The sequence below is a fragment of the Diplotaxodon limnothrissa genome, linkage group LG19 (assembly GCF_057381915.1).
Source record: "Diplotaxodon limnothrissa isolate DT_005_m linkage group LG19, D_limnothrissa_male_GT1.1, whole genome shotgun sequence".
NCBI lineage: Eukaryota > Metazoa > Chordata > Actinopteri > Cichliformes > Cichlidae > Diplotaxodon > Diplotaxodon limnothrissa.
The window spans coordinates 27,365,779-27,388,663 of NC_140614.1; the positions used below are offsets into that span (position 1 = coordinate 27,365,779).

Consider the following 22,885-nt stretch of genomic DNA (forward strand, 5'->3'; position numbering starts at 1 on the left):
GAATATGGAAAAGCAGCATATGTTAATGTCAGAAGGAACAGGTCAAAGAAAAAGACTGGGAATTTACAAACGGAAAAGTTGAATTTTAGGAATTTTACAGCCACTTTAAAGTTTCAGCACTGGCTAACTGCAGTAAAGACAATACTCGCCTCAGGCAAGGGGAAGCTCTGGAAGGCATCATGGTGGTTGAATTGCTCAATAGAAATGCATTTCTCCGAGCTCTGATCGGGACAACTTGAGAAGGAGAATAAGCCTGGTTTCCTTCAGTTTCATGCAATGAGCACAACGTAATAAGCAAGAGAAAACAGCTCTTTGGAAGAAATGTAGTCTCTGTAAAAAGATTGACTTAAAAAAATTACAATGATGTGGAAGTGAGAGGTTTTTAAATATTGTTAAAAAAATGGTGCTGTGTTACATTTCAACTGATAGTTTACTAAACTCAAATGTGACACCCTTGAATTTAATTAGACCATAGCCATCGTCGTAGAAAACAGACAAATGATTTACAGAATGAAGCTGTGGACCTGCTTGGATTTCATTATCTTTCTATTATTTCTGTAGCAATGTTTGCTGTTCTTCCAAAGTGCGTTGATTATTCTTTAGCAGGAAATGCCTGCAGCATATTGTGAGTTCAGCGTTTTGGAATTGTACACAGTGATTGGTCTTTTATTTCATTTATTTGCAACAATGGTAGTAACATAACTGTAAGAGCCTTTAAGATAACAAGTGCTGTGGAATAACACTTGTACCAGGACACACACACGCAAACAGCAAAAGGAACACAAAAACAAAGATGGTAGATACAGACGAGCAATAATCATGTCGCGTCACACAACCCATCAAATCTAAGATCTCTCCGCTGTGCCATATCAACTAACAGACAAACTAATGAAGAGGAAAACAAATGCCAAGAAATTCAAGTTGAGTGTTGAATGTGAAGATTTAAAGAAACAAAATCTTGCAGAACAGTAATTAGTGGTAATTGATCCTGGCAGCTTTTGATTTTGGGGACTACACTGAAATCTTAGAGCCGTGTGATCTTATTTACATAAGATAAATAAGATGAAAAGTGCATTGGTGTGACATGCAGGTCACCCCAATTCTGCGGATTCTGAACATATATGAACAACACTTCCCAGCAAAGGTTCAATGTTTTAGAATCTGGCAACATTGCAACACCAGGTTAAAAAGTCCAGCTGTGGATGCTGTTAAAACAATACAACAGAGTCATGGTTTTACTCATCTCCATATCTGGTTTCACTGTAGACCCCTGGAGCAGAGGCAGATACCACCTCCCATCATCAACGACCTCTGGGGAAAATCTTCTCAACTGTAACGACCACATACTTGCAACTGTGCATAACTGCACTCTGACCTGAAGTGGTGGAAGATTCCAGGTAAAAGTCACTTTAGAGAGCATACAGTAAATAGCATTAGCTTTAATGTGTCATAAACATATAAGATAGTTTAAAATATTAGGCTTCTGATAATAGATTTTGCCGCATAGAAAATACAGTCAATTAATGACCACAATCTGGGAATCACACTACCCATAGGTAGTTAGTTGCAAAGCCATCTGTATGGTAAATATCAAGATACAGTCAGTAGTAGGTTAGCTTAGCTTAGTTTAGAATAAGGAGTGAAAACAGCTACCTAGTTACAGCATCATTAATGATAACTTATTTAAACTGCATATCTTGTTAGTCTAATACGCACAAACATAAGTGAGAACATGTTTCTTGTCATGACTAATATCAGCCACTAGCTACTTGCTCCCAGTGCAGACTTTAGCTTTTCCAGCCTGATATCGCTGCCTTAGAGACACAATATGAAGGCACAGAGTTTTGTGTGAACTAATAAAACATTTTAAATCTTCTTGTTAGACCATCCCAATGCAAGAATTATTCTTTAGCTGTATCTTTGTGAGTCTGACTTTATCATCAAACAGAGGAGAAAAAGTCATCAGAAATTTAAATGGAAAAATACCTGCTGGTACACTTTTGCTGTCCCCGCAGCCTGAGGCTCTTGACAGCCTGAAGTGAATACTAAGCTTCATATTTCAGTAAACCATTTCCTGCAGGCAGTAATACCACGTCTTTTTCTAGGAGATACTGTACAGCTCATTTTTCCACGAAACATCATATTGCAAACAAGCTGCTCTTCACACGGCACTGCAATTAAAGAACAAAATTTTTCTTGGTTGTTTGTGAGGTGCAGATGGGTGACAAATTAAATGAAAACCTGAGTGAATACAAGAAATGACACAAAAACACCATCTGCGTTAGGCCTGCTAACTAGCTAACTAGAATTAGCAAGAAGCTACTCATTGCTAATCACACTGTGGGCTTCTGTATCGTGTGAAATGTAGATACATCTCAACCCGAGTGGATCCCAGTGGTGAAACACACAGTGTGAGCCAATTGTGACCTTGCCTATAGAAAACCCATATAGGGGTCCAAAACTGCTGTGTGCTCTGTGTGGGCACATCGACCTGGGGCCTGCATGGGATAAGTGTGGATTTGTCCACAGAGCCCCACAGTTCACCAACAGCTACCCACTGTGGCCTCACACGGACATGTTTGCTGGGTTAGTTTCATATTTATTTGCAACATTGTATGAGATACATTGTCACATAAAACATATTTAAGGCACAGGGACACACCCCAAATGTTCCCCTTCCTGTTGCATGTTTATATAATTCGTATATCTACTCCACACATAGTTTCCGTAGTTGGCAGGAGCTTTAAAAGCAGGTAGAGTGTGTGCCTGGTGCGAGAATTGGAATGTAACTTAAAAAACTGCAAAGAAAAAAGGCAAAGAAAAACTGTCAAAATGAAAGTACAAGTCAAGGTCGACTCCTTTGTCACGTGGTGTGAGCAGAATCATCTGCAGCTCAACGTGGCAAAGACCAAGGAACTGATCGTGGACTTCAGGAAGACCAGGAAACACTTGACCCCTGTTTCAATCCAGGGGGTCAGTGTTGACATTGTGGAGGACTATAAATACCTTGGAGTACACATTGACAATAAACTGGACTGGGCTAAAAACACCACAGCACTTTACAGGAAGGGCCAGAGTCGTCTCTATTTTTTGAGGCGACTGAGGTCCTTCAACATCTGCCAGAAAATGCTGAGGATTTTCTATGAGTCTGTTGTGGCCAGTGCGATCCTCTATGCTGTTGCATGCTGGGGGAGCAGGCTGAGGGTCGCAGATGCCAACAGACTTAATAAACTGATCCGTAAGGCCAGCAATGTTGTGGGGATGGAGCTGGACTCCCTCAAGGTGGTGTCGGAGAGGCGGATGCTGTCCAAGATAAAGACAATGTTGGATAACACCTCCCACCCACTCCATGACATGTTGGTCAGTCACAGGAGCTCGTTCAGTGAGAGACTGAGATTACCGAAAAGCACCACTGAACGACACAGGAAATCATTCCTGCCTGTGGCCATCTCCCTGTACAACGCATCCACTTAACACACTGTTTGCTGCTACAGCTACACATGTTTCTTTTCCAACTATTTATTTATAAGTGACTTATGTATGTATGTATGTATGTATGTATATATATGTATATATTGTACTATTCTTAGTTAGCGTATTGTCTGTCTTGTCTTAATGTTGGTTTAAAATGGAGCACTGTAACAAAAAATAATTTCCCCCAGGGATCAATAAAGTATTCTGATTCTGATTCTGATTCAATTGCAACTACTTTGCCTTACCTACATGGACTTTTGTTGCAGTTCAACACTGTACTTTGTTTTAGTTCTCCAAAAGTGGAATGTTCACCAGTGAAATAGAAACTGTGGTACTTTAGTATGCAGTTTTGTGGGAATCTAAATCTACCCCTTGATTCTATAGCTTGTAGAAACACCTTTTGCAGCAATAATTTGAAGTAATCATTTTCTGTATGACTTTATCCACTTTATTAATGGAGGAATTTTGGCTCACTCTTCTTTACAACACTGCTTCAGGTTAGGTCCTTCAGGTAAGGTTTGCAGGCTTTCACATATGCACAGCTCTCCTGTCACAGCATGTCAGTAAGGTCGAGGTCTGAACTCTGACTGGATCATTGCAACACCTTGATTTTTTTCAACAGGTTTAACTGTTGGACAAATGGCCCACAGGTACCCAGGTCCTGTAACTGCAAAATCAACCCAAAGCATCACAGCTCCACATATGTGCTTGACAATTAGTACGAGTATTTTGTTTTCTTACACACAATTGCGTGTAAGGAGACAAAAGAGCAACTGTCCCTCAGATTGATTGTGTGAATACAGGATGTGATCAGGTGGTGTTGAATAGAATTTAAAATTAAAGCTGGACAGTGGTCTATAAAGATATGGGACATGTGGAAAAATGATATTTATTAGATTTATCTTGCACAATTTTTGCAGGTAAGTGCATATTAAAGTTACATGTTCCTTGGAAACAACAGGCATGTGTGGGGGTTTGATCAATTATCACTCTTAAATAAACCAGGAGACACGTGTCTACACATCCTTACCTTTCCCTGTCGATAAACATCTGTCTTTCTCTCTGCACCTTCCCATCACCTCCTCCTCCTTCTTTTCCTCATCCACCCATCATCCTCTGTCCCAGTGCTTCTATGGATGAGTGGTGATATTCCCGTGGGATAGTGGAGGAGGAGAGCTTTCCAGGGCCTGTTGCTTCATCCCAAATAATGCACGGAACATGTTCAGACCACCTTGCCTTGGGTTCACTAATGAAGCGCTCACACAGAAACTCATTTTTTTGCTGCCATTTCATCCTTGTACACACATTCCCTGTATTTACAGTGTGAACATTATTTATTACACTTACTCTACTTCACTTTGACTTTTTTGATGTCCTCCAGTCTCTTGTGCAATCTGTTAATATTAATAAGTTACTGCCTAAACTAAATATTTGCACAAAAATGTAAAAAGTGATCTCTTTACTTTTTTTTACATGTTTATATCCTATTTTAGAAACCAAGAACAAGTATATTTTATACTATTTAGATAATATTTAGATTTACTGTTACTTTGCATTAGTTTTCTTTTATTAGTTGGAGGATCATTATTTTGACATGTTCACCTGTGATACTTCCCCGTAATCTATTTCTCTCTGTCTCCCTCCCTTTTCCTTTCTTCGCCTCGCGCCCAGTTTCAGTCTACAAGTCCTGGCTTGTCGGAGAATTGGAGGAACCGTGCACTCCTTTTTTTCTCAATAATCCGGAACAATCACAGAGTGCAATGCTCAAGAGACGAAGGAGGGTGCGCCTCATTGCAGACAGGGAACAAGGAAGATTGACGTGCTGGTGCACGGTCCCTGTGACCTCTAGGCTTGGTCTGTAGCCAAAGTCTGCTACCATAGTTATAAATTATTTGTTTTTTGTCATTTTACCCCACTGCAAACCCATTTAGATCAGTTTTGTTTTTAATTTTTACTTAATTTTTTCTGTTTTGTACGTTTTGTAAGCTCTTACTTTTTAAAAACTGAATCTTTCAAAAACTTCCACGCTTTATATGCTCAATATTTACTTTATTTAGGTCACCATGTTGAGCTAATTAAATAACATTAATAATGAGTTCGGGTATTTATTTTGCTTGTAATAAGTGATATAAAACCATCATTTCCAACATCCAGAGTGGGCAGAATTCAATGTTTACAAAACATGGATGTATCCACCGTGTTGTCCCACACCATGTTGAAGCCTCAAAGTTAACATTTAGCTTTTGCATTCAAAGATCCATAGATGGGTTCAACATATACACACAGTAATATCATACCGATTAACAAAGAATCACAATAGCCAGCAAAATTGGAGCACAAGAGAGCCTCTTGGAGAGGTTGTCCCACACAGGAGCCCATATAGTGTGTCTTTTCATTCCATTAAAAATGCTCTAAAAGGCACCCAAATGACAAACATGCTTTAGAGGTTTCATTTCAGTGACTGGGATTAGTTGCGATGTTGGCACTGCACCTGCATTACCGCAGCTGTCAATCAAAGCTGCCACACCTCAAACTTTAAGCCTTAGCAACATGCAAATAAATGAGTTCTAAAATCAAATTAAACTTGGGGGCGATCGTGGCTCAAGAGTTGGGAGTTCGCCTTGTAATCGGAAGGTTGCCAGTTCGAGCCCCGGCTCAGACAGTCTCGGTCGTTGTGTCCTTGGGCAAGACACTTCACCCGTTGCCTACTGGTGGTGGTCAGAGGGCCCGGTGGCGCCAGTGTCCGGCAGCCTCGCCTCTGTCAGTGCGCCCCAGGGTGGCTGTGGCTACAATGTAGCTTGCCATCACCAGTGTGTGAATGGGTGGATGACTGGATATGTAAAGCGCTTTGGGGTCCTTAGGGACTAGAAAAGCGCTATATAAATACAGGCCATTTACCATTTGTCTGTAGAGACCAAAATCATTTTTTTCAGGCAGAATGGCAATTACATTTTTGAAGCAGGGGACTCTAACATGAGAGTCTATCTGGATTGGACCCAGCCTCAAGTGGTCATTGGAGGAACTGTAGAGGTTGCTGCTTGGTGGGTAGTGGGTCATTTTCTCATGGACCTCAACAGACTCACTAGGCTGGGCGAATTAGTGTGATTAGTGTGATGTGCTGATGGAATTGAAAAGTTATGTCGTTGAGCTACTAATCGTGCAATGATTGATATACAAAAACAGAGCCCATTCAGTTTAATAATGACCAACCAGAACAGAGGAAATTAGTGGTTTCAAACAGAGCAGAATAGATGAGGATGTATGGCGGAGATTAAATTTCTACTATAAATATTACATTGTGATTATTTTTTTTATCTGATTTGTGTTTCCGTCTGGAAATTGTGTTTCCAGAGAAAAGTGAGAAGCGGCTGAACAAGAATCAGCACTTTTTTGATTGATTTTCCCTTAAACTTGTTGTTGCAAACAAAGGAATCACTCTCTGCTGCCAAAAAAAATAACTTCAGCCCTGACCTCACTTTTATGTCTGAAAAACAGGTTACACTCATTTGTACACATCAATTTGCAACAATGCAGCCAGCCAGCAGTAATTTGAAAATGGATTTCTGTGAGTATTACTGAACCGTGTAAAGGGTAAAATCTGACTTCTTGTAATGTGTTAAGTTGCCAAAGAAGAAAATGAGAGTTATGATTAGCATTTGTGCCAACAACAAAATGAGTGAATGACGGGTGAAACGCTCAAAACTGAGATCTGTCAGATCCGTTTGGGGTGTAGGCATCAAAAGCGTGCAGCATCATCTTCTGACTGGGATAGCAAGGACTGAAATGTTTTGATTAGATCATACTTGGATTTGAATTTGCCATGGCAAAAAAACTAACATTTTCTAAATAACTTAAAGCAGGTAAAAAGAAAAACGGTAAAATATGTAAAGGAGACGGTTGTACAGGGAAGCATGAATAATTGAAGATCCTCAGAGATCAGGTATCAACTTCAGAAACTGTAAATGGACATGTGTATATTGTTGTTTTAATTAAATTAAGCTTGAGTCCATCTCAGCACAGTCTTTTTGAATCATATCTGGGAGATATGCACCTGCTATTGTGCGACTTAGGTCTTTCCTTAAAGGAGAGTCACCTGCCAGTGCAAAGGGGGGGTAGAGAAAGAAGAGGACGCAGTCATGCCTTTAAGGATAAAACCAGCCTGTCACCTGTTTTAAAAGAAACACAAATTACAGCATGAGTGTTAATGGAAGCCTGGAGAAGACACGAGGAGGAGTATGTTTGCGTGTGCCCGTGCATGTGCCTCCACCCCGTGTATGCGGGGGGTGGTGGAGGTAGGGGTGAATGGAAGGAAGGAAGGAGTCGTCACCTCCTGCAACAAGTTTAACCAGAATCCAAAGCTAACAAGATGCGGTGATTACAGGGTGCTGAAAATATGAAGGAACAACCAAAGACAACAGAGGAAAAAAAGAAAATTAAACAAGGCTTTTGTTCGCTCCGCTCTCCTGTCTATGCTCAGATTTCAGAGAGACAAGATCTCTCTCTCTGTCTCTCTTGCTTTCCATTCTTTCTCTCAGCTTCACACAAAGACAAAAAGCTTGTTTTTTGTGTGGTTTTTTATTTATTTATTGCAGCTGGCTGTCTCACCAACCACCAGGGCAGCATGTGCAGGGTCATGCTGTCTATACACACAGATACATACACACACACACACTTATATGTAAACTCCTCCACACTGTATGGTTTCATTCCAAGCCTGAGAAGAACGTTGCATACATTTGTACAACATGCACACCTCAGGACACTTGTGCAAACCTCCGCATTACACAATGAGCCACTGGACCATACCAGTGGGAAGCTGTAAAGTAAATAATATATTGCAGCACAAGCAAACCAAAGAGAGAATAAGGAAAGTCTTCATCTCATCCATAGTCACCCCTACACACAATATCTTACTGCTCCGATCTGAGACGTGTAACATACACAGTGCGTCGGGGTCAAGAGTTTAGAGAAAGTGTTATCTTACTCTTCTCATAACTGCAGGTGAGAATAGAAAGAACAAGGCTGAAGACCATGTTGAATGTGGGTTCTCACAACACTGTGTAGGTTATTATGACAAAAGATGGTTGGGTCAATTGCATGCCGATTCACAGAATTACCCGGGGTATATGATGCAATAACTTTATAGCCAAAATACTGTAAAGTGTGAGATCAGATGTAGAGGAACAGTGCAGGAGTGTTGCAGTTTTTTATGTAACAAGTACACAAAGCTGCGAAGGCGTTATCAGAGGCAACGCAATACTGCACGGTCATAATCCATCATGAAGCATTAAGTAGTTTAACTGTTGAGGGATTGTTTAGAGTTAAGCCTTTGCATCTGAGATGTGAGTCATGACTTTGTTCCATGACACAAACGTGCTTGTGATATCTAATTCTCTGCAATCAACACTCACATAAGTCACTAAGTAAAATATTTCTGTGAGCTCGTAAAACTCAAACGCCAGTTTTACTCGTTTAGCTAAAAAAATCCGAGGAAAGCTTAAGATTCAAAAAACAAAAACCAAGCTCAAAAACAAGAGAGGGGACTGAAATGACAGCAGTAGAATTACAGAAAGCCATTATTAGCGATATCATGCACAAAATTGCATTAAAAACAAATGGACTGACTGCAGGGTGCATGTATTTTGTACAATAAAAAATAAAACAAAATAGTTTGACTCTAAAGTGACATGCAATTATGTGACATCCTCGTAGATATGAGGCCCCCATGACCACAGACTATAGAGCCATTTAATCTAGACTCCTGCTGAGCCTACTAATACTTTTCTGCTGCTTGCTGAACATCTTTAATGGAGTCCAGGAGGAAATGTCACATTCATCCTTTGTAACCTCTCGTTTGTGTCTACGCAAAAGAAATCCCTAATTACAGCTATTATGTCACACGGTAATTTTCCTCTCACACACTCAGTGTTAGTCAGGTATGACACCCACATAAAACGATGTTCTTACTGAACACAGCATGCATAGTGCCGCTAGAATGTAAGATTAACTCTGTTTTTTATGCTTTGTCTTAATTAGGGTCTCTTCCTGTATAAATGGGCCTGCACATGTGAAAGAGTTTAAGGTAATTGGGTTGGCTGAAGGGGATAATCACTGTGAATTGTAACAAAGCTTGAAACGGATAAGTGCTTCTGTTATAGGCAGAAACAGGATTGGAAGCTTTGAAATGGCGCGCTGGTTGTCAGAAATTGTGCTTGACATAAAAACGTGAGCAATAAAAAGTGCAATTTTAGGGTGCGATTTCTAAATAGTACCTGCCGTCTGTTTCCCAGCATTCAGCCCTGACGAAACGGCCTGAATTAAAAACCTATTGTGATTACTGGATATTTCTATCTCCTCATCCTCCTCATCCTGAGTTGATATCCGTGTTTTTATTCTTTTTAAAACCCGCTTCTGAGAATATCTTTTGTCACGCAGCTTACTTGATCCGGTTTAGACGATGGCTCAAGATGCGCACAATGTTATCGAAACCAGAGTCTTGGATGGATGCCCAAAAAACTTGACTTGTTAACGCAACCAGCATTACACCCGCGGTCACAAGTTGTACTTGATTACACTCAAATATTAAATGCAGCATTCTTTGTAAAGTTGTCACTGTCACTTTGGGTTCATTGCTACAGGTGTTCTCCACAAGCCCAGACTTGCAGAGGATTTAGGAAAAGCCTGCTCTTCTACCACCACTTCATAACGTGTTAACATTCCTTAACAACTTGGAGTATCACCTTATGGAGAAGTGATTCCAGTAACTAGGGTGCCATACAACAATGAATGCATCCCGTTCATTCCCTTTTCCTATCTAACGTACGCACATTCTTCACCCATTACACAAGGATGCTGGTCTGGTTGGTTTAAAACAGGCCCAGCAGTTATTAAATGCACTCTGCCACACTAACGTTCATGCATTCCTTCAGAGATGGTGGACAGCACCCACGCATCACATGGAGCCGGCAGAATAGAAAGAAATTTATGAGACTGTTTGGAAAAGTAAACACATGGACATAATAATGGTAAATGGCCTATGGTAAATGGCCTGTATTTGTATAGCGCTTTTCTAGTCCCTAAGGACCCCAAAGCGCTTTACACAACCTGTCATCCACCCATTCACACACTGGTGATGGCAAGCTACATTGTAGCCACAGCCACCCTGGGGCACACTGACAGAGGCGAGGCTGCCGGACACTGGCGCCACCGGGCCCTCTGACCACCACCAGTAGGCAACGGGTGAAGTGTCTTGCCCAAGGAGACTGTCCAAGCCGGGGCTCGAACCGGCAACCTTCCGATTACAAGGCGAACTCCCAACTCTTGAGCCACGATCGCCCCTAAAAAATAAGATATGTTTTAGGGTATTGAGAATAATGCTAAAGTATTTTGGAAAGTTTGAAATGTAAATTATAGGATGCATTACCAGGAAAAGCTCCACAGCCCTTGTATGCTATGCTAAAGGTTGTTTTTGTTGTTTTAAAAAACATGCAGGAACTGTAACTTGGCAGTAAAGGTGCAACAACGTCTAAAAATATCACAGAAACTTCTCTGGAACACAAATCGAAAAAAGAAAATAAGTAATGATAAATCCCGTTGTCTAGTTTCAACACCAAAACAAGCAAATGTAAAAAGTAGTTATGCCTAATAACTCCTGATAAAGAAATTAAACAATGTGTCCAAGAACAGAACATTCTGAGAATTTGTTTTTTTTATATATTTAAAACCACAGAAGGAAAATAATAGGAATAAAGTGCCTATTTTTTTTGGTTTTCTTACTTATCTTTAGCAGTTATCCTACGCTGGGATTAAACGAACGTAGGCAAAACAGTTATTGAAGGACTTTATTTTTAAAAAAGAGAGAGAATGAATATTTTCTTCATTATTTTACGGAAAAAAACAACCCACAAACATTTGCTGCTGCTAAAACATAAAGATCTGCTGCCTTTCTTTAACACATATATTTTCAAATAAATAAATAGCAAAATGCGTTTGGATTGATGGTCACAAATTTATGTTTTGATTCTTTGCTTTTTACTTTCTCCCTTTTCATTAAAAATGAGCTAATTAATTAAATAATCAAGAGCAAATGAAATCAGTATAATTCAGTATAATTAAAAGAATAGTTTTCTCCAGCTGTGGATGCTTTAAAAATGCTGATTTGCTGATTCAGTGATTTATCCACAACAGCCTGTTAATCCGTTTATTTGCCTACCTTCAAAGCTATCAGAGGTGTCATTGAACAGGTCTGCCCACTAACCACGCATGACCACTAGTCTTAGGAGAGGTACACACCTTTGCCTACAAAGACCTCTGACCGAGCTGGGTCTCAAGATGGAAAAAACAGATTATAAGTCATTTTAATTTTTTGTTTGAAGAGCATTAACATTTTTTTCATTAAAACTAATAAGTAACTAATGGAAACTGGTAAGTTTAATTATCTGATATATTTATGGCGATGTTTGTATTCTATTTATTTAAAAAAAAAAACATATAATGTTTTTAATGTTTTTAAGTGTGTTCAAATGCAATAAGGCACTGCACTGAATTACATTAAATGCGACACAAAACAATCTTTACTTTTCCTGACAATATGCAAAAAAATTACAATGAAATGATTTAAAAATGACAAGGGATCAGTGAATCTTTATGTGTCACATGTGCACATTTACTTTGACTCAGTTTCTGACTTTTCATCAAAATTATTTTTTCTACTGTTTTTTTTACACTCTTTACAACTGTATCATTTATTGTTAATTTCCAACTTTTTTGCATATCTATTTTATTCATTAAAAATTCAGATTGCAGTTAAATCACATGAGCTTTTCAATTAACTTAACTGCGAAGTAAACCTAAACAAACAAGATGCTAAGCAGCACGGTGGTTAGCACTGTTGCTACACAGCAAAAAGGTCTTGAGTTCAATTCCACTATCTTTCTGTGTAGAGTTTGCATGTTCTCCCCGGATACTCCAGCTTCCTCCCACCATCCAAAGACATGCAATCAGTGGGGATAGGTTAATTGATTAATCTAAATTGCCCATAAATGTGAATGTGAGTGCCAATGGTTGTCTGTGTCTCTTTGTGTTAGCCCTGCAACAGACTGGTGACCTGTCCACGGTGTACTCTGCCTCTTTCCCTATGACAGCTGGGATAGGCTCCAGCACCCCTGAAAAGGATAAGTGGAAGCGAATGGATGGATGGATACACTAATCTTTAAAAAAACCTAATTCCCCACAAAATTTAGTCTCTCAGTGCTCCTATTAGTAAACATGATTATGCTAATTAATAATGGTTACTTTGCTTTAATGCCTTCCTTTGCTTTTTTTATATATATAAATATTTGCTTTACATTTTGAAGCAGCCTCATAATTCATTCTTTTCATGAGGCAACACTGTGGAAAATTTCACCTGCATACCCGCGTGCACCTGTTTACAGCCTAAGGATGAAGCACCTGCTGACAGCGACTGAGCTGTAATCACTGTTGAAGTAATAAATAGCTGCAGTCCATAACACCATGTCTCTTTCCCGTAAGTCAGTCTTTAATGAGCTGTTGTCATTAATCTGCGGCACGCACTAAAAGCAAAGAAAACCCTCTTTTGTGTGTGTGTGTGTGTGTGTGTGTGTGTGTGTGTGTGTGTGTGTGTGTGTGTGTGTGTTTGTCTGTGGTTTAAAGAAAAAAAATATTTGTACGTTGCATTAACAATCCACTACAAGTATATGCACAAAGAGCCCTGCAATTGTGCAACTGTTGTCCGTAGACTTCATCATAAGGTTTTGGACGTTCTTGGCAATTGAAAGTGGAAAATATCAGCAAATAGGCATGGAAAAATGATTATGACATGTTCATGCAGTACGCCTGTCAGTGACTGTTAGAAGACTGTCAGAAACTCATGTTTATTCTCTCTTTCATGCATTCTAGTATTTACACTGTGAGGTTGCTGTAAGCGAACCGTGACAAAAAATGCCAAACAAACCTCAAAGAACTGTAAAGCTCCCATAGATGTGGCGTTTCTCTCCCTCTACTGGTTAGCAAATAAAATGAAAGGAGTGTTACTAACAAATTTAAACGTTATTAATTAATTTGGAGCGTAAGGCAAGATTCTGAAATTATCATTTGAAGATTAATGAAGGTATAAATATAAAATTATATCTTTTTTGTGTTGAGTTTGTAATTTTGGCAGGCTGCTTTAGTTTAGGATAGTTCTTACTTATTAAAAAGCTAACTCATGGGAAAAGATGCATAGAAAACATTCACAAAATGTCTGGAGTTACCACAGTTGGGTTTTTTTTTCTTTTTGGGCAATGTTGCATGGAATGGAAATAATGATTCACTGGTTTCTTAAATGATACGAATCTCATTTTGAAATATATATATATAAATATATAAGAAAACTCTCCTGATTGTTGAAACAGTATCTCACACCCTTGACCTACCTTTGTTTTTTTTGTTTTTTTTCAATGCTACTTTTATAGAAAGTACAAAAGTAATTGACGTACTGTACTGTCACTCCTTCCCTGTTGCAATGACAAAGAGAAAACAGAAAACATACCACTGACGTTAGTCATGATTGTAAGATTGTAATAATGATGGCTTTTTTGGCAGGTTGTTTTTCATTAAAAAATTATTGCAAAGATGAAAGTGTTCCCTCCTGGTCTCACTGTACTTAATATATACAATTGATAATAGATGTGTGACATTGCTCTAAATAAAACAATTTAAGAATTTACAGTTTTTTACAGACGCTAGGACACATTTCCCAATACTTAGGTCACTTTTGTTGTAGTCATTGAATGCATTTTGTGCCAAAATAATGATAACTGGTCCTCAGTTTAGCCCACATAGACTTCTGTTGTGCTCACTGTGTGAGGAGTTTTGCAAACGTGACCTAAGTATTGAGAAATGTGTCCTAGCGTCTGTAAAAAACTGTAATGGTATTTGAGCCTCGTTTCTCTGCTGTAAAAGTTGTTGGCTAAATCTCAAGTCAATAGCACACCCTAGTGTTCGCATTCGGTACTGCTAACTAAGTGCTGAACTACAGTAACTAATAAGAGAAGCCAAAAAAAGGCAGCAAGAATAACAAAAAAAGGTTAAAAGTCACTGCGTACAATAAGAATCAGACACGCCTTAAACCGGCTACATCCTCCTCTAGTTTGTTAATAAAAGCTGCGAGCGTGCGCGGTCACGTGGTTTAAACCGACTGGCTTCCGTCACTAAACAGGTGAATTCAATCCGGAAGTGAGATGCTCCTCGTCTCAAAGATGGTGTCTTTCTGAGTGTAGAGCTAAAAAAGAAAAATGGACACGCACAAAAATGAGCGATAGATACTTTACGTCAAATCAGAAGCAACCGGACAAGGTGAAATATCTGGTACTTTTCCGAGAACGCGTGTGTATCTAACAGAAATGGACTACAACGGAGCCGAAATAGGGTCCTACACGGTGAGACGCTTAGTTTAAAAACAGTACTTTAATGTATAATCGACTATTAATACTGTATGTTTACCTCTTTGCTCTAGTAGCGGGTGTTTAAACCCATACAAAAGCGCTGTTTTCAAGGTTTTAAAAATTACGGTTGTAACAAAAGTTGAGCTACAAAGTCTGTTTCCTGTTATTGTTTTGTAATAGTGGTGGCAGGGCGTAATCGGGATCCCCCTTATGGCCATTCCTGTTCGTCTTATTTCTTTGTTGTAGTGTTACGAGTGGCTTTTAGCACGAGTATTGTTCATCTGGTCTAGGTTAAAGTCCAACTTCTACGTCTTGGCCTTCTGCTTTGTATTTTTTATCTAGATTCATTCAAAGTCTCGTTTTATCTGACTAGACGGACACGTTGTGCATTTGTTATAGACAAAACTGCCAACGCATCCGCTTTAATCACTCTGCGTTATATATTTGAATGTTCACAAAGAGTTGTGCCATGAAAAAGCGAACTTCTCTTTCTTTTTGCCTTGGGGTTTAAAAAGATAGATTTAAACTGTGTTTATTTAACTTTGATCGAATATGTGAATTTTAATAAATGTTTTCCTCTTTCTTTTTAGGACAACCTCATCGGGACTTTACTTGCAATTTTTGGAAATGTGCTTGTCAGCATTTCTTTAACCGTTCAGGTACATGGCTCCTTGAAAAAACTTTCACGTCTTTAAATTGATACACAATGTTATCAATGTTGTCTGTGCATGCCCTTTGTGAGTCATGTCCTCTAGCTTCTAGGTGAGGCTAGGTCATTACAGGATTTAAAAATTATGTGGAATAAATGATATATGCTGTCATGACATCCCTTATTTAAATGTTCTCTTTTATAGTTTGATTTAGGCCTTGTTTATGTTTGCTTTGCACCGTGTACTGCTGTGTAAATTTTCTGCTTATGCTGTCACAGCTGTGTTTTACCTGCATGTTTTCTTTTGTTTGCAGAAATACAGCCATGTGAAGTTAGCAGGAACAAAGGAGCATCGTGCCTTCTATCGCACTAAAACCTGGTGGTCGGGTTTTATATTCACCTGTCTCGGGGAGCTAGCAAACTTTGTCTCTTATGCGTTTGCCCCTCTTGCTATTGTAGCCCCTCTCAATGCCGTGTCAGTCCTGAGTAAGTATTTATTCCACTTTCAGATATATGTATTGCATTTTACAGATACATATTCCAACCTTAATCAATATGTTATTTATAAAAATAGAACAAATTAAAAGGAGAGCTTGAATTAAAAGTTCAGATTGTTCCCTTTGAAATTGCTTTCCAGCTAGCTCAATTTTGGGCTTCATTTTCCTGCGTGAGAGACTGAAACCAAAGGACTTTGCAAGTAAGTTCAGAATATCCATGTGAACTGAAATTGTGACATTGTATGCTAATTTCTTGCTGCTCTACTGACTGAAATTATACATCCAAAGAGTTTGTCCTGTACAGAGTAAATAAGATCCGGTTTTCACTTGGTGATATTTCAGAGCAGTACGGCCTCGTCTTCCTGGGCTACATCCTTGTTATTGGAGGGGCATACCTCCTTGTATCATTTGGACCGAACTCTCATGAAAAACTTATAGCAGCTAACATTGTGAAGCACCTTGTTGGATGGCCTGTTCTCCTGTATCTGGTGAGATATCTCTCTTAGATAGACAGTTCTCAAATGGTTCCTGTCTGTAGATGTGGTGTTCTTAGTTTAACATATAGAGCGTGACATATGAAGCAGTGACACTTTTAAATAGCCTAGTATATGTCATGTCTGTTGTATGTTGTGCTAAAACAAATCTCTTAAAGGGAGCTCAACCATACAGATGACCACAGTGTTGTGATTAATGTTGAGGCTGTAGTTTGGAAAACTGGTAAGAATAAATGAGCCAACAAGCTCCATCAAATTGGCACCTAATGCAAGGCTGTTTTACCTTCTGTTCCTTTTTAATTCGGTCGTCCCTTTACACAATCATTATAATCCACAACCTTGCACTAAATGCAGAAAAATGACCAGCTCTTTTTATCCTTGTTGGTATTCTGCATACACATTTGTCTCTGTCTGTAAGATTAATTGTCCTATTATTGGACTTTCCTGTGTTTCATATATTGTTTTTTCTCTATATGGCATTAATTTGGTGTTTATTCTTGTTTGTATCCTAACTGACAGCTCCTGGAGATTATCACATTCTGCCTGCTTTTATACTTCTACAAACGGCGCAAAGCTAACTACCTCGTTATTATTCTGCTACTGGTGGCACTGCTGGGTGAGTGTCCTGCATTGAAGCAATCAATTTCCGACCAAGCTGCTATCATGTTTGTTAGGATACATTGTCACATTTCAGATTTTTAAATGGAACCAAAGCTGTCGCTCCTTGTCGCCTTTATTTGCTTACCTACTTTGTGTACTTTTGGCACACAGGCTCAGTTACAGTCTTGACAGTGAAGGCTGTGTCAGGCATGTTGGTTCTCACCATCGAAGGCACCATGCAGCTTAACTACCCGATCTTCAGCGTCATGTTTGTGTGCATGGTGGCGTCAGCGATCTTCCAAGCAGGGTGAACTTGCATCACTTGATTGCTTTTTTTTTTTTTTTTTTCGTTTGTTTGTTTTAAATTGGTTTTAATTGGACCCAGTAGATAAGCATAATTAATACACCACTGTTTTTGTTTGTTACCGTCGTCCTAGATTTCTCTCCCAAGCTTGTAAGCTGCACGACTCCTCTCTCGTTGCGAGTGTCAACTACATCCTCTCCACCTTCTTTGCCGTGTTGGCTGGTGAGTCATGTCCTTCTTTGTTGCTGGTTTGTCCATTGTTTTCAATCGGATTAACTTGTGTGCGCAACTCTAATAGTTGTCTAATAGATCATCTGCAGCCCATACCTGCTTTATTTCTGCTACACGCCTTTTAGAGTAACAATGCCAAAGTCATTAAAGATTTGCTGTTTTCTGGTTTTCAGGAGCTGTGTTTTACTTGGAGTTTAGCAATGAAGACATTCTTCACATCTGCATGTTTTTGTTGGGGTGAGTAATCATTCATCATAAGCAGAATGTTTTTTAAATTAGACTTCTGACTGCTTTGGTTTCAGTCACTCACTGTTGTGCATGCTGTTAGGCCACCTGTCCTAATATCGCCATTTTTTTTGTTTGTGTGTTTGTTTGTTTTTATACTAATAAACACAATAAAAACATGCTTGGCAGAAATGTGTTATACAGTATCTCTTTGAAATACCAAGCAGTAAAACTTTGTATTAAAAAAATTAATAAATGTAAATGCTTGTTTTGTGCTTTGTACAGATCTGCAGTTTGTTTCCTTGGAGTGTTCCTTATAACCAAAACCAAGAAAAAGGCAAGGATATTTGAGCCGTGCGTCACCTTGAATATGAGCAATGGTTTGTATAAATTTTAACATAAACATCATAAATTGTGTCTTCTGAGATTTCAAGCTACGCAGGCTTGCATTGGCATTTTAGCTCTGCTGAAGTTGTGTTAAGAACCTTTGCCTGTCCGTTCCATTATCAGGTGTCCCGACGATCCACGACAAAGGCCCAGTCATTCAGCCAGACTACAGTGGTTCCTTCTCCTATGGGACTCTTGTCAACAACAATGGAGTGGCTCCTGCTCCTCTCCCAGTCCACCTGGAAACGCCACCGCTCGGACCTAGAACCAGTGATGCATCACAAGGCCATCCTGCCATAAAGAGAGATTAAACATGAGTGCATCTCCTGATTCCCAAGTCCTCCATTCAACAATTAATAACATTCAAGTAGCTACAAAAGGCCAGCTCTGGCTTGACGCTCCTGTGCACATACTTGGAAAGCTTTCGTTTTTTAAAAGCTGTCCGCTGTATTCATTACAGGAATGAACAGAAGAAACCCAAAGACTGTTTGATGGGTTTGCAAACTTCACTTGAGAAAAAGAGACAGTGTTGCGCCTTGAAGCTGCCTACCTTATACTTGATGTCATCTCGGATACCTCCAGTGAGCACTCCACAAATAGTTAGCAATTTGTTCCCATTCACTTATCAATGGGGCCATACAATGATCTGTTCTTCCATGGAGGACTCAAACCATGGCTGTTTATAATATAGCTTCTCAGACTTGTCAAATTATATTTTGGCTTTAAATGTTTCCCTCCAACTGTCTTCCATGCACAGTTTTCTGCCTTCTCTTAATCCTGGGAGTGCACTGCACTGTTTCATTTCTTAATGTGACCAAACACTGGGTTGCAGTTGTCTTAATTTATTATTATGTATTTATTAATCGTATCTTAAAAGTTTTGAACGTGCCTTGAAATCTGGTTCTGAACTGGATCATTTATTGTATAGATGGTAGCTACAAATTCTGTAGAACATCTGTTGATAAAAGGTGAGGGGAGTCTGTCAGGGACTGTCTTAATCAGAAGTACAGTTGCAGTAATTTCATATTGGGGGATCTTAAAAATTTGCATCTTAAGATTAATAAGTAAAATGGGTGTAATAACAGAATATATAAAAAATGAAGCTGTCCAGCTAAAACGGTGCACATTGTCAATTGAACTTGTAACTTTTGGTTGTCCCTTTTCAACACATGGGAGTTTTTGAGAACACCCAAATCTAGAAATAAAAAACGTAGTTAGTGTTACTCTTTTCTGCAGTGTCTTTCAAATGCAATTTTATCATTAGATGAAGTGATTGTTGCCTAAGTGGCACTTTAAGACACTTGCCATCTGCACATGGGTCACTGCATCTCATCAGTGTTATTAGAACAGCTACCCGAGGGCTCGTTGCTTTAACACTGTTCAGTATGTGGTTATTGTGGTGATAATTAATCTTCTAATGAAACTGGGATACTGTTGAAAAACGGCACTGGTAATGTAAATGTCAGATTTTTGTCATTGTAAAATATACAGTGGTGTGTAATCTTGTCTCATAAAGTTAACGTAATGCAGCTTTTGTTTGGTCAGAGTTGTGCTTTATGGGATTTCTGATACATTTTTAGCTCTTTGTTGGCTAAATTGCAACTCTTCACATTAGTGGTTTTAAAATGACATTGATGTAACTCTTCAACATTAGCACCCTACTGTAATAGCAGGCCCCTATTCCAAGAAGTCAGATTGTGAAATTTCTTCCTTCCTAGATATTCAGCAATCAACTCTAAGTGGTATTAACACACGATGGAAGTGTTTAGGAATGACAGCACATAGTCACAGTGTCTAGAATTCAGTTTGACTCATTAATGGAAGAGTTCCAAACGTCTTTTGGCATTAACATCAACACAAAAACTGTGCCAGGAGTTTCAGAGCATGGGTTTCCATAGAAGAGCAGTTGCGGGCAAACCTTACATCATCAAGTGTCATATTGAGTTGTGCGAAACAAGCCACTACTGGACTGGAGCAGTAGAAACAAGGTCTATTGTTCTGTAGAGTCACAAATCATGCTTCTCGGTCTGGCAGTGTGATGGATGAGTTTGGGTTTGGAATGAGGATCTTACCTAGCTGCCAGATGTAAAGTTTGGTGGAGGATCAATTGTACTACAGGGTTGTTTTTGTGGGGTTGGCTTGGTTCCAATATTTCAGCTTACCAAAACATTTTGGACAGGCATATTGTCCCAGCTTTGTCAGAAAAGTTTGGAGGAGGCCGATTTATGTTCCAGCATTTAAGTTTAGTGCAGAAGAACTTGAGTGGTTCACATAAAGCCCTGGTCTAAACCTGATCAAAAATCTTAAACTAAAACAAAGATTATGAGCAAGGAACTCACATCTAACATCAGTTACTGACTTCACAAATGCTCTTCTGAATAAATGGGCAAAAAAATCACGCAAAGGGGGAACCAACTCCATTTTAAAGCCGGTTTATATATAATGGGGATGACTTTGTACATATAATGCAGAGGCGCCAGAATCAGCCCACCAAAGACTTTGGAAAATGTGAAGGAAGGGATACATTTTTGTTTTTTAACTGCATTTTCATGAGTTTCACGGCTTTTCTAGCTGCCCATCGCCACTCATACTACACCAAAGTAAAAGTAAAAGATAAACAATTACATGACAGAAAGAAATTTAAGATTTTTGCTGTAGGTTGACCATGAAAATAACCATAAAAAATAGGACAAGCAAGCATTTTCCGTTTTATAATTGCAGGGCAGTTTAACAGAACCTTTATTTATTTATTCTAATTTAAAGTCAAAGCATCATTTCTACATCATGAAGAAAACCTGAGATGTATTGCAGAAAATTGCATTTCTTTTTCTTATAGTAAAATATTTCAGGGATTTAAGCTCAAAATTGACTGCACATGTTCCACAATGTAAAATTATGTTAGACATCCCTGATATAATGTATATCAATGCCTCTATTTGACTTTGGCCTGGAGCCACAATAATACCAATATTATCGTATTATAGCATGCAATCTGCTTTTGAATTGATAACCGTTGTAAAATCTTCAGAACTACATTTCACTAGTTAAAAGACACAAAGCTTAGCTACTTTATTTTGACTGAGCAACAGGTAGATAGAGGAAAAATAACAGCAATTGATTCTAGAAACACTGAAATGTGTATATATTCAGCTAAAACATGCAGAAGATAGCAAAGCGATCCTTACTGACTGATATGACTCTAAGAAATCCTTCTGACCCCATACAGCAGCGGATTTTGTGCATCTTTGCTGCTTGGCCGCCACCAATCATGAAGCTGCTGTAGCGTCCTCCCCTTTCAGCACGTTGATTGGTCGCTGCGAGCATACGCGCATATTTGATTGGCCCCACCTGCGGATCCAGACGGTGGAAGTAGGCTGCATCGGAGTGAAATAATCCAGTAATAACAAACACCCACGTTTCCGTCAACAGCCTCAAAATAAACACGAACAGCTTCTATTTGCTGCGTTTAACAAAGTCACCGGAAAAATCCTGATGTAAGTGCGCTTGCAATGGGTTGTTTCGGTCGCTTTCGCTGACAGTAGGGAGGTGAGTGGAAATATTTGCATGGGACGCGATTACAGAGGGAAAAAAATAAAAGAGTAACTTCATCCTCTGCGCGCGTCTGTGTTTGTGTGCTAACTTTTGTATAAAAATTGAAATTTGTTGAGGCTTAAAAACAATCTTTGGTATCGATAGCAAAGTGCTTTAACGCCAGAATCGTATTGTTTATTTATTTATTTATTTATTTATTCATTGCACGAGCTTTACGTAATGTCCAGGGGTTTCCTCTGCGTACACCCAACGCAAATTTTGATGTCACGATCCTCTTAAACAACAGGGAGGAGATGTTGCCGGTTCGCTGCCGTCGTTTTTACCATTCCTGTCTTGCTACAAGGAAGTTATATTGAAACAAACTTCCTCGTCGGTGTTATTTTAAATATCTGACAGTTGGCTCTTTTTTTTCTTTTTTAGATGTTGGCGTTTTATTGTACTTAAAATATTCACAGGAAGTGTCATCTTGTGGTGTATGTGTATATTTATACCACTAGATGGCACTCTTACCTCAGTGCAGCGTTGGCGGTGCTAACCATCCCCCCTATCCATTTCTTTTCTTTAATATAATTATTTAATTTTTCATATAAAATAAGAGGAAAACTGTAAGTCAACCACAAGTAATTTATATGTACCTTTTTTGAAAATTAAACTCTTTTTTTTTTTTGAGGGCTTCTTCACAGTTAGTGATGGTTAAATAAATATTTTATGCCTTATCTTTCTTTTTTTGTATGATTGAAGAGATTATTTTGTAACTGGGGTCAAATAAAGTCAGCATCATCTTTAAAATATTTGGTAATAAAATTTGACTCGAAGCCAGAGTTATCATAGTTTTGTATTTCCTAATTAGTTTTTGTTTTTATTTCAATTTGTCTTCAGTTAGTTTCATGAGTGGGTTTTCTTATTTCAGTTTAGTTTTAGATTCGTTTTTATTAGTTTCAGTGTTAGTTTGAGTCTTTTAATTTTTTAATTATTGCTGTCTAATTATTATACGAGGGAATATGTCTGATTCAAGATTTAGGGAAATC

The 22,885-nt window shown here is 38.8% G+C and overlaps 2 protein-coding genes across 2 annotated transcripts in view; both read left to right on the plus strand.

Annotated features, from left to right (window-relative positions):
- Positions 1-14,726: 14,726 nt before the first annotated feature.
- On the plus strand, positions 14,727-18,644 carry nipal3 (NIPA like domain containing 3). Its single transcript, XM_085343122.1, has 11 exons — positions 14,727-14,912; positions 15,509-15,577; positions 15,882-16,053; positions 16,205-16,264; positions 16,407-16,552; positions 17,078-17,174; positions 17,330-17,465; positions 17,596-17,684; positions 17,867-17,930; positions 18,204-18,298; positions 18,429-18,644. Exons 1-11 carry the CDS (start codon positions 14,877-14,879, stop codon positions 18,614-18,616), a joined length of 1,152 nt encoding a protein of 383 aa, XP_085199248.1. The 5' UTR covers positions 14,727-14,876; the 3' UTR covers positions 18,617-18,644.
- Positions 18,645-21,737: 3,093 nt separating this feature from the next.
- rcan3 (regulator of calcineurin 3) overlaps positions 21,738-22,885 on the plus strand; it is a 50,161-nt gene continuing 49,013 nt past the window's right edge. Inside the window, exon 1 of the mRNA XM_085342450.1 lies at positions 21,738-21,851. The gene's annotated coding sequence lies outside the window, so the exon portion shown is untranslated. The remainder of the gene's footprint in view (positions 21,852-22,885) is intronic.